The sequence below is a fragment of the Hyperolius riggenbachi genome, chromosome 12, assembly GCF_040937935.1.
Source record: "Hyperolius riggenbachi isolate aHypRig1 chromosome 12, aHypRig1.pri, whole genome shotgun sequence".
Lineage (NCBI taxonomy): Eukaryota > Metazoa > Chordata > Amphibia > Anura > Hyperoliidae > Hyperolius > Hyperolius riggenbachi.
In genome coordinates this window covers 53,818,049-53,830,898 of record NC_090657.1, presented here as the reverse complement: position 1 = coordinate 53,830,898, position 12,850 = coordinate 53,818,049, and the positions used below count along the sequence as shown (strand labels likewise).

At 46.5% G+C, this 12,850-nt stretch overlaps 2 protein-coding genes across 2 annotated transcripts in view; one reads left to right on the top strand and one right to left on the bottom strand.

Annotated features, from left to right (window-relative positions):
• Window positions 1-12,850, top strand: part of LOC137541636 (medium-chain acyl-CoA ligase ACSF2, mitochondrial-like) — a 132,506-nt gene that overhangs the window by 87,119 nt on the left and 32,537 nt on the right. Inside the window, exon 10 of the mRNA XM_068263039.1 lies at window positions 1,354-1,430. Within this exon, the coding sequence (XP_068119140.1) occupies window positions 1,354-1,430 (77 nt within the window). The remainder of the gene's footprint in view (window positions 1-1,353; window positions 1,431-12,850) is intronic.
• The window catches only part of CHAD (chondroadherin), an 8,298-nt gene continuing 4,748 nt past the window's right edge, over window positions 9,301-12,850 (bottom strand). Inside the window, 4 exon segments of the mRNA XM_068263040.1 lie at window positions 9,301-9,360; window positions 9,362-9,443; window positions 9,541-9,586; window positions 9,589-9,703. Of these exon segments, the coding sequence (XP_068119141.1) occupies window positions 9,301-9,360; window positions 9,362-9,443; window positions 9,541-9,586; window positions 9,589-9,703 (303 nt within the window).

Below are 12,850 nucleotides of genomic sequence, written 5' to 3'. Positions count from 1 at the left end.
CCGCAGCCGCCCCCGCCGATGGGCGTATTGCGGTCGTTTGGGACCGGTCTTTGCCGCCGCCCATCGGCTGGGGGCGGTCGTTAAGTGGTTAAATTACCAGTATTTTTACTATCAGCAATAACTAATAACTAATCAGCTCATGCAGCTGTAGCGGTACTCCCTTGCCTGTTATCTCATGAGTGATCTGTCCTTATCTCTCCTAACGCTTGATACATGAAGAGTCAGTAATATTGCCACGCCGCAATATTACTGAGTGGGCATTCCAGAGTGCAGCAGAGATGGGTGGGGGAGAAGTGGAATATTAATAAGGTTTTGGCAGTTGGGATGTGCATGTGGCTGGCTGTTAGCAGTGTGATTAGTTTGGAACAGTGAGCATCTTATCACTCCTTATGATTATGGTGGTGAAATATAAGGGGGCCATATGCAATTAACTTTTTTCTCCTGAGATTTCTCCAAGGTGATATTTTTACAACTTGTCATTAAAATGCCGTTCAAGCCACCAGCAAGCAAGACAATACTCAAGATCGCATAGCAAGGAAATGAACAGCGCTACTTAAAAACAGGCAAGTGCCTACCTGCAAAAGAGTGTAGTGTCTGGGGGGGCTCAGCGCACCTCTGATTGGAGGCCATTCGGAGGCGGCCTGGTGTTGCGCTGATCCACCTTTTGCGCAATTTTCAATTTTCGATTTGATTAGCCGCACCCAGGCTATGCATATACATAGGTTAGGATTTAGTTAGTGTTAGGCCCCTCCCATGGAGGATCGACTTCTTCGCAGTGGGAGGGACGAGTACTTAATAGGTTGCATGCAAGCTGTTATGGAAACCAACATCCTCCTCTAGTGGTAGACAGGTCATGTGTATGCTCGGTGTGTATTATATACCACAAGTGGGGCTTGCACTCTTTTGCAGGTAGGCACTTGCCTGTTTTTAAGTAGCGCTGCTCATTTCCTTGCTATGTACTAATTTAATTTGTTTTTGTTCAGCTGCTCCCACTTAACAGCCATGCTTTTGGTGTATATGCAGAGCTTCTGTTTGGGTTCAAGGTGCGTTTGTAGTTTCTGGGGGGGCTCAGCGCACCTCTGATTGGAGGCCATTCGGAGGCGACCTGGTGTTGCGCTGATCCACCTTTTGCGCAATACTCAAGATCATTTTGATAGTACTTTTCACCTACTTTTTGGTACTTTTTCTATTGCAAAGTGCTGAAAAATTATTTTAAAGAGAAAATGAAAACCTTATCTTAGGAGAAAACTCAGGGGAAATAAGTGAATTGCATATGGGCCAAGGTGAGATAACTCATGAGATAATGCTTGTGAATTTACTCCGACCTCTGATAGCGAGGATTTCCTTCTCCAGGCCTGATCGGGGGATCTGTCGTACCGCCGGAATTGATGAAGCAGCTGATCACTCAGACTACATTGAAGAGAATGGCAGTAAGTGCTTTTTTTTTTTTATTGATGATGCTGGTTTCAGGGTACTATATATACTCGCGTATAAGCCTAATTTTTCAGCATAAAAATGTGCTGAAAAGTTACCCCCTTTGGCTTATATGCAGAGCGTATGGTGGAGCAGGTTTTGTTACTGGCAGAGGAGCACAAGGATCATGCACTAGTGATCCTGCTCTTGCCAGCTGGCTCCCTGCTGTGTCCGTGCCCCCCTCCCCCCCATCCCCTGCAACATGGTGAACAGAGTGCACTGCTCAAGACTACCTGTGTCCCCTGGCTTGTGGAGCGGAGCGTGCCAGCAACGTTTCAGCTGTGCAATGTTCAGGGACACTTCCTGTGTGTCAATCGCTGTGTCTCATATCTATGACGCCATCTAGTGGCTTCTTGAGACACAGCTCAGCTGTATGATCCTGGGGCACATCTGGCTATGGGGAGGGGGGCTGACTTGTACTGGGGGCACATCTGGCTACTGTGGAGGGGGCTATATTGGGGAGGGGGGTTATATGTGTGTCAATCATTTTTTCCTGGTTTTTAAAGGAAAAGTGGGTACCACGGATTATACACGGGTCGACTTATATGCGAGTATATGCGGTAGTTCCGGATTTGGAGGATTTTAAAAACCATGGATGGTTTTTCTACGGTTTCAAACGCATCTGCTCCCCACCACTCACACAGGTTAAATAGCCCATATATGGAGAATAAATAATGCCGAAGTGCCGTTCTCCAACAGTCCTTTGGATTGGCTCACTGAGAGCATTGACCTCCCCCAGGCTTGTGGGTGGATTTTTTTACATCACCTGTTAGGGCATTTCGGGAATTGGGAGGTGTGAGAGAGACACCTGACGTGAGATGGGTATGGAGACTGCCATATTTATTTACTTTCAAGTAATACCGGTTGCCTGGCAGTTGTAGTGTCAGTAGTGTCTTAAGCACCCAACTGAGACAAGCATGTGGATAATCCAGTCAGACTTCAGTTGAACATCTAATCTTTACAAAGCACTATCCGAGGAGCCCAGTGTATATAAAAAAATCTAAAAATAGTTGAAAAATAGAGGCAATATTGTTCTTACCTCCCCAGAAGAACTAGGCCAGTTTTACTGGAAGAAAAGTTTATTCAAACACTTAAAGGAGACAACACGTTTCACGGGGTCCTTCCCGCTTCTTCAGGTCAATCTCACAGCAGTGCCTACAGTAACATTTCTAAGAATCATTCTATCCTGTTGTCCAGAGACGCTGCACTATTAGGCTCCTAGTCTTTCTCCTTTTATAGAAGATCATGTGATTCTTATTCTCTCAAACATCTGATCTGCCTGCTTGTTCAGGGTCTATGGCTAAAAGCATTAGAGGCAGAGGATCAACAGAAAGCCAAACAACCTGCATTGTTTATAAGGAAATAAACATGTCAGCCTCCAAATTCCTCTCTCTTCAGGTGTGCTTTAAAGGGATGATCCACGGTAGAATAAAAAAAAAATCCAAATCCACTTACCCGGGGCTTCCTCCAGCCCGTGGCAGCCAGGATGTGCCCTCGGCATCACTCCAAAGGCTCCTGGTCTTCTTCGGTGGCCGACCCGACCTGGCCAGGCCGGCTGCCAGGTCGGGCTCTTCGGCGCTCCAACGTGCGCCTCAAGAGGGCGCGCTGACGTCATTGGACGTCCTCCGGGCTGTACTGCGCAGGCGCAGTAGTTCTGCGCCTGCGCAGTACTGCCCGGAGGACGTCCGATGACGTCAGCGCGCCCTCGTGAGGCGCATTTTGGAGCGCAGAAGAGCCCTACCTGGCAGCCGGCCTGGCCAAGTCGGGTCGGCCACCGAAGAAGACCAGGAGCCTGCGGAGCGGCGCCGAGGGCACATCCTGGCTGCCACGGGCTGGAGGAAGCCCCAGGTAAGTGGATTTGGATTTTTTTTAACTGCATGAACTTTCCCTTTAATCATTATTACCATTGGCTGCTCTGTAGTTAATTGAGTACTGATTTGCTTCAAATATCAATCAATGCAGCGACTATTTTAATCATAGATTACATTTTATTGTGTCTTTTTCATTTAACATTTATACATTTGTTGTTTCAAACACCATTAAAGTGTTCATCCACCTTAAACTAATATTTTAGGTAGGTGTGAACCCTGCTTTATTGAATTCCTCCCTGGCTTCTTATATCTTTTGGAATTTCTGGCGGCGAGATCTTCCCACGGGAGGTCTTACCTCTAGTCTTCCATCATTAGTCTTGCTCCGCCTGCTTGGAGATTTTGTGTGATGACAATGGGATGTGGGCGGAGCTGGGACTCAAGTACAGAACTCTCAGCTCAAGAGTTTCTAAGTGATATAAAAAGCCAGTGAATAATTTCACTTTTAGGCATCTGCCCATATCTGATATATATACGATTTGAGAAGACTTTTTATATTTTCTGACAATGGTTTTCGTGTCTCGCTATTTTATACTGTTTTAAATATCTTGCATAGCACTCCATCTATAGATAACCCATGTACTTACTTGCCTATTTGACAGAAATGAACTTGTGCAATATGGTGGTGGGTATTTAATGAATGTGGCTACAATTATGGCGTATGTGTTTCTTTATATATCTCGTATATAATATATACACTGTATGTACATACCTAGTTGGTCACATGACTAAGTGCAATGGCTGTTAGTTGGTCACATAATTAAATACATGCATACAAGACGGCATGGCTTGGTAAATGCAAAATGGCAGCTGTAGAAATTCAGATACATGATGGCTCCAAACATAACGGGAAGACCTTCAGGCAGGTCCTGCATGTCAGTAGTTTACTGGTCACCCGGGCCATGGTTGCCCCGACAGTCCATCTGGAGCCTGTGAAAGGAATGGGAGATAAGAGAATGTCCCTCTGTCCAGAACTCTAAAAATTAATGTTAATATTATCTCCTCAAGATATAATCATCTGGCAGGTGGGTTTTTTCCCCTCACCTGAGCCATGTTTCACCCCATTTCCTGTTGTTAGCTCCGCCCCTTGTGAAGAAAGCACCATGGTATTTTCTCTCTCCTAGCTTCGCTTTGCATTATGGGAGTCAGTGACGTTCTCCCCTCTGATGGAGGCCATCCCAGTGATGTTTGGGTGGGATTTCACAAGCTTGCTTTTATGAAGGACAGGACAATATGCCACTTGAAAGGAATCAGCAGAGTGAGGAGCAACATGGCTGCAGGGACGGATCTAGGGGGGGGGGGGGGGGGCGAGCGGGTCTCTTGCCCCAGGCGCAGCTTGTTGAATTCTTAAAAAGGCGCCAAAACTGGATAGGGAAAGGCAGTTTAGGCGCCAAAACCTAACCTTTAGGCACCAAAACCTGACCTTTAGGCGCCAAAACTGGATGAGGAATGGCAGTTTAGGCGCCAAAACCTGACCTTGCCCCAGGCGCAACTTGTTCTAGATCCGTCCCTGCATGGCTGTACTGATAGAGGTTTTGATGTGATTCTCTAGGCTAAACATGAGTATTATCATTCAGATCTTTTTGGGGAGCTAGAGGTACGCTTTAACTCTGGACTTTGAACTTGTAACATCTGCTTTGGTCTGGATGGAGTTGAGATCAGTTCCAGGAACAGTGGTGCTCATCCAGATTCCGGATATCCAAACTACCCAGATAACTTTTTCCACTATCCGAACTTTAAATAGCAATTCGGATATTTTTTAAAATCCGAATAGACTATCCGAGCAAACTTGGATTTCCCATCTGAAATCCGAAATCCGGGCGGATAGTTAGTGCAGATATCCGAGCAAAAGCCAAAATCATCTTCAATGGCAAAAATCCCTTTCTATAAAATGCAAGAAGAGTAACAGTACCTGGCACCAAACGCAGCAGGGCAGACACACCAGGACTGGGATAGAGGGCGTGCTCATCCGACAACTTTGTAATCCAGTAGAATTGAAGAGCAAAACACCCCCACTGCATGTACCTGCTGTCTTCCCCACCGGAATAAAAGGATTTTTAAAGGAGTGGTGCCCCGTTTTTCTCTTCAATTCTACTGCAAAAATGAGAGAGAGAGAGAGAGTTTTGCCATTTTCAGGTCACTTCCGGTTTTCTATCCAGGATCCGGCCGGATATTGAGGTCGGATATCCGATTCGGATCCGGATTGGAAAATTTTAAACTCGGATATCTGACCCGGATCGGATATTTGGGTATCCGGATCTGAATTAGATTCAGATAGTGAAAAGTGGTATCCGAGCAGCACTGTCCAGGAATGCTAAATTATTGTATAGATTTTCATTCCTTTTCTGTCCTGAGTACAGCTATGGACGTGCATGCATAATATGAACCACGGTGGTTATATGCTTACCTCATCACCTGTGCCTGTAAAGGTCCAAGGCAGACATAGGCCAGTGCAGAACCACTGGCCTCATGTACTCTACAGCCCATGCACCAGCACCACAGTCGAGACTGGATTATCCTCTAAGTTCTTTGCCATGTTCACCCCTTCTCATGTGGCTAAACTGGCTATTTATTCCTCCTTGTATCACTACTTACCATGTGGCTGTCTATTCCGCAGCTGCCCTACTACGTTAGGTAACATAGTGAATCAACCTCATAGGCTCGTATGAATTAACTTTTTCTCCTGAGTTTTTTCCTAGGTGATATTTTCACACCTTGAAAAATGCCTTTTAAAGCGGTTCTGAAAAAAGGGGGGGAAAAAGAGTTTCACTTACATGGTGCTTCTGCCAGCCCCCTAAAGCCTCCCTGTGCCCACGCCGTTACCATACGATCCTCCGGTCACCCGCTGCGGTTCACTTTTGCAGCCAATGTCCACTGCGTCTGCGTGGCCCTGGCTGCACACGTCCTAGTACACGCTCCCATCCCCGGGAGGCCTGTGCAGCGCAGTAGTTTTTTGTCTCGTACGGCGCCTGCATAATAATAATAATAATCCGAACATTTGTATAGCGCTTTTCTCCTGTCGGACTCAAAGCGCTCAAGAGCTGCAGCCACTGGGACGCGCTCAAGAGGCCACCCTGCAGTGTTAGGGAGTCTTGCCTTGAACTCCTTACTGAATAGGTACTTGACCTAGCCAGGATTCGAACCCTGGTCTCCCATGTCAAAGGCAGAGCCCTTAACCAGTACACTATTCAGCCACCAGAAATGAAGCTGTAGCGGGGGACCGGAGGATCGTATGGTAACGGCGTGGGCACAGGGAGGCTTCTGGGAGCTGGTAAATGCCATAGATATGTAAAACTCTTTTTTTCCCCCTTTTCTTAAGTTCCCCTTTAAGCCACCAGCAAGTAGAGATGGCCCGAACCTCCGATTTTAGGTTCACGGACCTCTGCAAACTTTTGCGAACTTTTGCAAACCGCAATAGACTTCAATGGGGAGGCGAACTTTGAAAACTAGAAACATTTATGCTGGCCACAAAAGTGATGGAAAAGATGTTTCAAGGGGTCTAACATCTAAGTTTTTGCATGGATGAGTGGGATGGACATCAAAAGTCCCGGGGAAACATTTGGATTTGACGAAAAGCAGCGTTTTAAGGGCAGAAATCACATTGCATGCTAAATACAGGGCCTAAAGTGCTTTAAAACATCTTGCATGGGTATACATCAATCAGGGAGTGTAATTAGAGTACTGCTTCACACTAACACACCAAACTCACTGTGTAACGCACTGCAAACAGCTGTTTGTGTAGTGACGGCCGTGCTGGACTGGTGCACACCATGGCGAGAGTGCAGGCCATGACGGTTTTCAAGCCCATATGGTCGCCGGGCTGTGGTAGCTCAATGATAGAACAACAGTGACTGTCCAGCTGATTGAATTTGTTCTGTCCACAATAAAGAAGCATCGACCTTATTATCTTGGGTGTGCCCCCCCCCCCCCCCCAGACACTCATATAGCCGGCAGTCATTGCTTCATCGTGATACGCAAGCCCCTTCACCGCGGCAAGGTAACGATCACGAAGGGGAGTTGGCACATGTACATGCCTTTTGTTTTGTTGTTGCATCCAGAAAAATTAGGCAGGCATGTACACGCACCAGAAAAATTATTACAGTGGCCTTAAAAATTTAGAAATCCGCCTGGAGTCCTGGACCCTGTTGGTGGTGGCGGAGAAGGCAGTCAAGCGGCCTGCAGGCAGAGATGCTGTGTGGGGACCGACTTAGTCTTGGGGCAGGCAGTCACACGGCGTGCAGGCAGAGATGCTGTGTGTGGGGACTGAGTTAGTCTTCGGGCGGGCAGTAACCCCCCGGGATCCATGCCTCATTCATTTTGATAAAGGTGAGGTACTGAACACTTTTGTGACTTAGGCGACTTCTCTTCTCAGTGACAATGCCTTCAGCTGCGCTGAAGGTCCTTTCTGACAGGACGCTTGAGGCAGGGCAAGACAGAATTTGGATGGCAAATTGTGACAGCTTTGGCCACAGGTCAAGCCTGCGCACCCAGTAGTCCATCGCTGCTCATACTGTCGATGGTTCTTTCTCTACCATTGTTAAAAAAAAAGCGAATGGCCGGGGAGTCAGGGTTCGATTCCGGTCCGGAGTTGGAGCCTGAGAAATGGCTACCACCACACATCCAAGGAAGGCAGCAGGCATGGCATGCAAGTCCCGAGGTAGTGACAAAAAATAACAATGCAGGAGGACTTTCGAGGCCCTGCTGTATATGACACTAATCGACTTTACTACCTTTAACGAGAATCTGTTATGGAGGGCAAGTCTGTCATCCATTCAAGTGAAAGGTATGCACTGACTGCCAGATATAATACAATGTGCAGTCACAGATGCAGTGACTGGTATTACAATACAATGTGCAGCTGTCACACAGGTGCAGTTAACAGGTATGCTCGGAGTGGTATATTACACAGCGTGTGGTAACACAGGTACTGTGAACAATTATGCAATGACTGGTATTACAAATGTGCACCTGTCACACACAGACAGGTACCGGAAAGGCACAGTGACACTGCGTGCGCTCACGTAGGTGGGTGGGTGCACTGTGAACTACAGGTAGGTATATGCAGTGATGGGTATTACAATGTGAACCTGTCACACACAGACAGGTACTGGAAAGGCACAGCGACACTGCTTGCGCTCACGTAGGTAAGTGGGTGCACTGTGAACAACAGGTAGTTATATGCAGTGATGGGTATTACAAATCTGCACCTGGCACAGTAGTAATTACCACCAAGGGGCCAAAGGCAGCTGTGACTGACTGACAGGGCTGTATATACATGCAAGTGGGCCACAAAAAAAAAAAATAGATCACAAGAACAAGATTAGCTCTCAAAAGAGCTGTTGAGGGGTGCTTTTTTAGCAATCAGAATCAGCAAGGAGCAAGCTAAACAAGCCTACAAGAGCCTAACTAAGCTTTCCCTATAGCTCTCTATTCAGCAGCTCTCCCTTCTCTAATTACTGCAGGCACACGAGTGAGTCCAATGCCAGACGCTGCCTGCCTTTTAGAATGGGGTGGGGCTCCAGGAGGGAGTGTAGCCTGATTGGCTACAATGTGCCTGCTGACTGATGTAGAGGGTCAAAGTTGACCCTAATGATGCACTATGGGGGCGAATCGAACTTCCGGAAAAGTTTGTGGTTCTCCGCGAACGCGAACCATGGAAGGTCGCCGGGAACCGTTCGCTGGTGAACAGTTCGGGCCATCTCTAACAGCAAGTACCAAAATACTTCAAATAATTTTGTTCGTACATTTTCACCTACTTTTTCAATTGCGAATTGTGCTAGAAAGTTATTTTAAAAAGAAGTTGGAAAAATTATCTTCTAGGAGAAACTCAGGAGAAAAAGTGAATTGCATATGGACCATAACCTTACGTCTGCTTATGGACCTTCTTGTGGACTTAACTTACTGTGTAAACAGGTCCTCTATATGTTCACCCTCATTTTGTCTTGGCTACTATACCTCTTTAATGGCGTTCTACTTTCTTTGACTTCTTTGCTGGTTGTTTGCAAGTACGGAAAGCTCCCTGTGTCTCTCAGCTGTTGTCCGCGGTATTGACCTGGGCCTGCACAAGTGGCATCCGGGCGAGAACGGCTGCCATCCATCCACCTGCATAGAAAACAGTAATTATGTTGAGGGTAGATGTTGGGTAGACCTGTTATGCTGATCTCTGTTTAGTCAGCTGATGTATCTGGAGCGGGCTCACCTCCTCAGAGCTGCCAGTTGGCAGGTGCAGTGCCAGGGGTTGTGGCCAGGGTCAGGTTCTGCAGGGAGCTGTATGGGGTGTTGGCGGGCAGCAGGCTTAGTCTATTTCCTTCGATGTTTAGATTCTTCAGAGCAGTGGTTCCAACAAAAGCTTTTTCTGAAAACTAAACCAAAAAATGTGAGGGTTTGGCTACTGCTGAAAGAACAAACATTCCACCTCTTCCTCCCGATCATAACTAAGTCCACATCCTCCGCTCTGGGAGCCTCACCCACTGCTTGTGCTACTCACATTCCACCACTGGAAAGGAATTCCGCTGGAAATTTCCACCTGCCATCCTACTGAGATGCTTCAGCTCCTGACAAAACTCAGAAGAGAAGTGTTCTAGAACAGAGGTCCTGACCTGTCTCTTTAATCCTAATCAGGGCATAGCTAGAAATCATGGGGCCCCATAGCAAAAGATTGATTGGGTCCTGTACTCCCCAAAACGTATAACATACCCAGGTGTGTGCCCCAGGTACCCCACTAGAATAAGAAGCTAGATATACCCCTCAGTATTAGGCCACCCTCAGTATAGGTTGACACATTATAAGTAGCTGGAGGCAGGGCTGTGGAGTACAAAAATCATCAGGCTCCCTTAGTTTATGAAATCACTGACTCTGAATCCAACTCTGACTCCAGGTACCCAAAATGGCTCCAACTCCTTGACTCTGACTCCTTAGTCTAATACTTACTAAGGCTGTGGATTTGGTTCAAAAATCACCCGACTCCGATTCCCCTCAGTTTATGAAACCTCCGACTCCAGGTACCTGAAATTGCTCCGACTCCTCATCTCTGACTCCACAGCCCTGCTGGAGGTACCCCCAGTATAGGTATTCAGAGGAGCCTCCAGTATAGGTAGCCAGATTAGCCTCCTTAAAGTGTAGATAGCCAGATGAGCCCCCCTATAATAGAGATATAACCAGATTAGCACCCCATATGTAGAGTAAACAAGCGGAGAGCTAGCGGAAGTTACATACTGCTCTGGGCTCCACCGGTGGTCCACTTTCGCCATGTGTTGAGTCTCTATGATTTCACCGCCCTCTGTTGTCATGTAGCCCATGTGACGAGAGAGGGTGCTGTAGTCATGGATATGAAGGCACTACGAGGATCGTAGATCATCAGTGGAGCCCAGAGAGGTATGTTACATCCCAACACTCCGCTCGCTTACTCTGCAATTCAGGAGGCCTGCTGCAGACACCCTTATTGCGAGCCGGGCCCCCCTTGGCTATGGGCCCCATATCAACCGCTATGGTGATCCCTAAGCCACTGACCATAGCATTAGTATTCTTATTCTGCAGTGCTTTGTTAAAGTGAACCTCCAGACTAAAAAATCTACTCAGCAGCACTGAAAAGGCTTGGTGTTTCTTTAACAGTTTCACAGCATCAGAACTTTGTTTTTCTCACCTAAGCCTCATTTTTAGCTGCACAGAAGAAACCTGTCTGAGCATTTTTCCCCTGATGCTGTGCAAAGCATGATGGGATTTCTGATGTTCTCCTTCTGCCGTTTTGGTGCAAATTAGTTTTTTTACATTTTGAATTTGAGATTTGAAGCCTAGCGTGCGCAGCTGGGAGGGGTGATCAGGCACCCCGGACAGTTGGAACTGTGTCTCATGCTTCCTGTCACCTCCTTTCAACCAAAAAGATGGCTGCCCCCATGAAAAAGATGGCTGCCCCCATGAAATCACAAACATTTGCCTGTCCGTTTAGGCTGAAGTTCCCCTTTAAACACTGACCGCATGTAAATAAAGGAGTTTAAATAGGCGCTTCTAACTGAGTGAGTGGGGTTGCCTAATATTGGGGGCACACCTGGCTACCTAAACTGGGGGAGGGGGCTTTCTTATAGTGGGCCTACCTGGCTACCTAAACTGGGTGGGGGCTGCCTAATACTGGGGCACACCTGGCTTCCTAAACTGGGAAGGGGGGATGCCAAATACTGCGGGCACACATGGCTTCCTAAACTGGGGAAGGGGGGCTGCCTAATACTGGGGGCACACCTGGCTACCTAAACTGGGGAGCTGCCTAATACTGGAGGCACACCTGGCTACCTAAACTAGGAGGGGGGATGTAATGTGTGTGCACTTATCTCAGTCATCCAGAATCCAGAGAACTATGCCTGAATAAAACATTAATTAAATCAACATTTCCACCAAGCTATTTTTTATTTAATTTTTATTTTGACAATTTATTTTTTGGTAAAATTTTGACAAAACTGATCCTGATTTGTTGATAAAGATAAAAGTTCAGTTTGAATTTACTACATAATCATTTTATCGAGGAACTGGGAAAATCAGACAATTTGTTTTCTATGGCGTACAGCCGGGTTCATGGTTTCCAATGGCCTTCGGCCTGTGGAACCTCATCAAGCCAGGGTGTGATCTCTGCCCCTCGTTCCCATATAAAAGCAAACGTTTGGAGGTGAGCTGGTCATTTCCCCAGCTTAGCAAACTTTACATTTCCATGACCTGCAGTAAGAGCGGTTCTCTTAGCTAATCCGTCATTTTCCCTGCGGCCGGGCAGCATGGGCGCCCCTCCCGCCAGCCCTGGAGCCCCAGACAGGGACCGCTTGTCAGTGGCAGAGGACGCCGCTGCTTTGGGAGACATCTTGTCAATAAACAGACTGTTCTTGAAGGGGGAGAAAGAACTGGCGGCCACTTTCCCGGAGAACTAGAGACTACTCTGTGTGCACTGCAATTAACTCCTTGGCTGCTGTTAGGCCTTGGCACGCAAATTTAAAAGAACCAAAAATCTACAGGATGCGCTAAATAGAATTATCCCCAATATGTTACAACCAGCTGTTGTAATCTATGTTTAAAGAGGAACTCCAGTGAAAATAATGTAATAAAAAAAGTGCTTCATTTTTACAATAATTATGTATAAATGATTTAGTCAGAGTTTTCCCATTGTAAAACCCTTTTAAATCCCTGATTTACATTCTGACATTATTACATGGTGACATGGTACACACAAGCCAGAGTCTTTAGTTGGGAGAGATAATTAAAGAGACAAATATCTTCTGAAAGTGAATCAAACTCCGCTCAAAAATCAGCCACTAAAACCTTTGCAGCTGACAACATCTAAAAGATAAAATCAATTTAAAGAATATAATTTACAAATAAGATTACTTTTGAATGCCAATCCAATGAGACGCCTCGGAGTTGTCCTTTAAGTTTTGCTGGCTAAAAGAAAATAAGTTTTTGTTCATTTGGTGAGAATGCAATAATTTGAAAGAGGAATGTTTGCATGCAAGTGCTGATAATGCTTTATAACATGG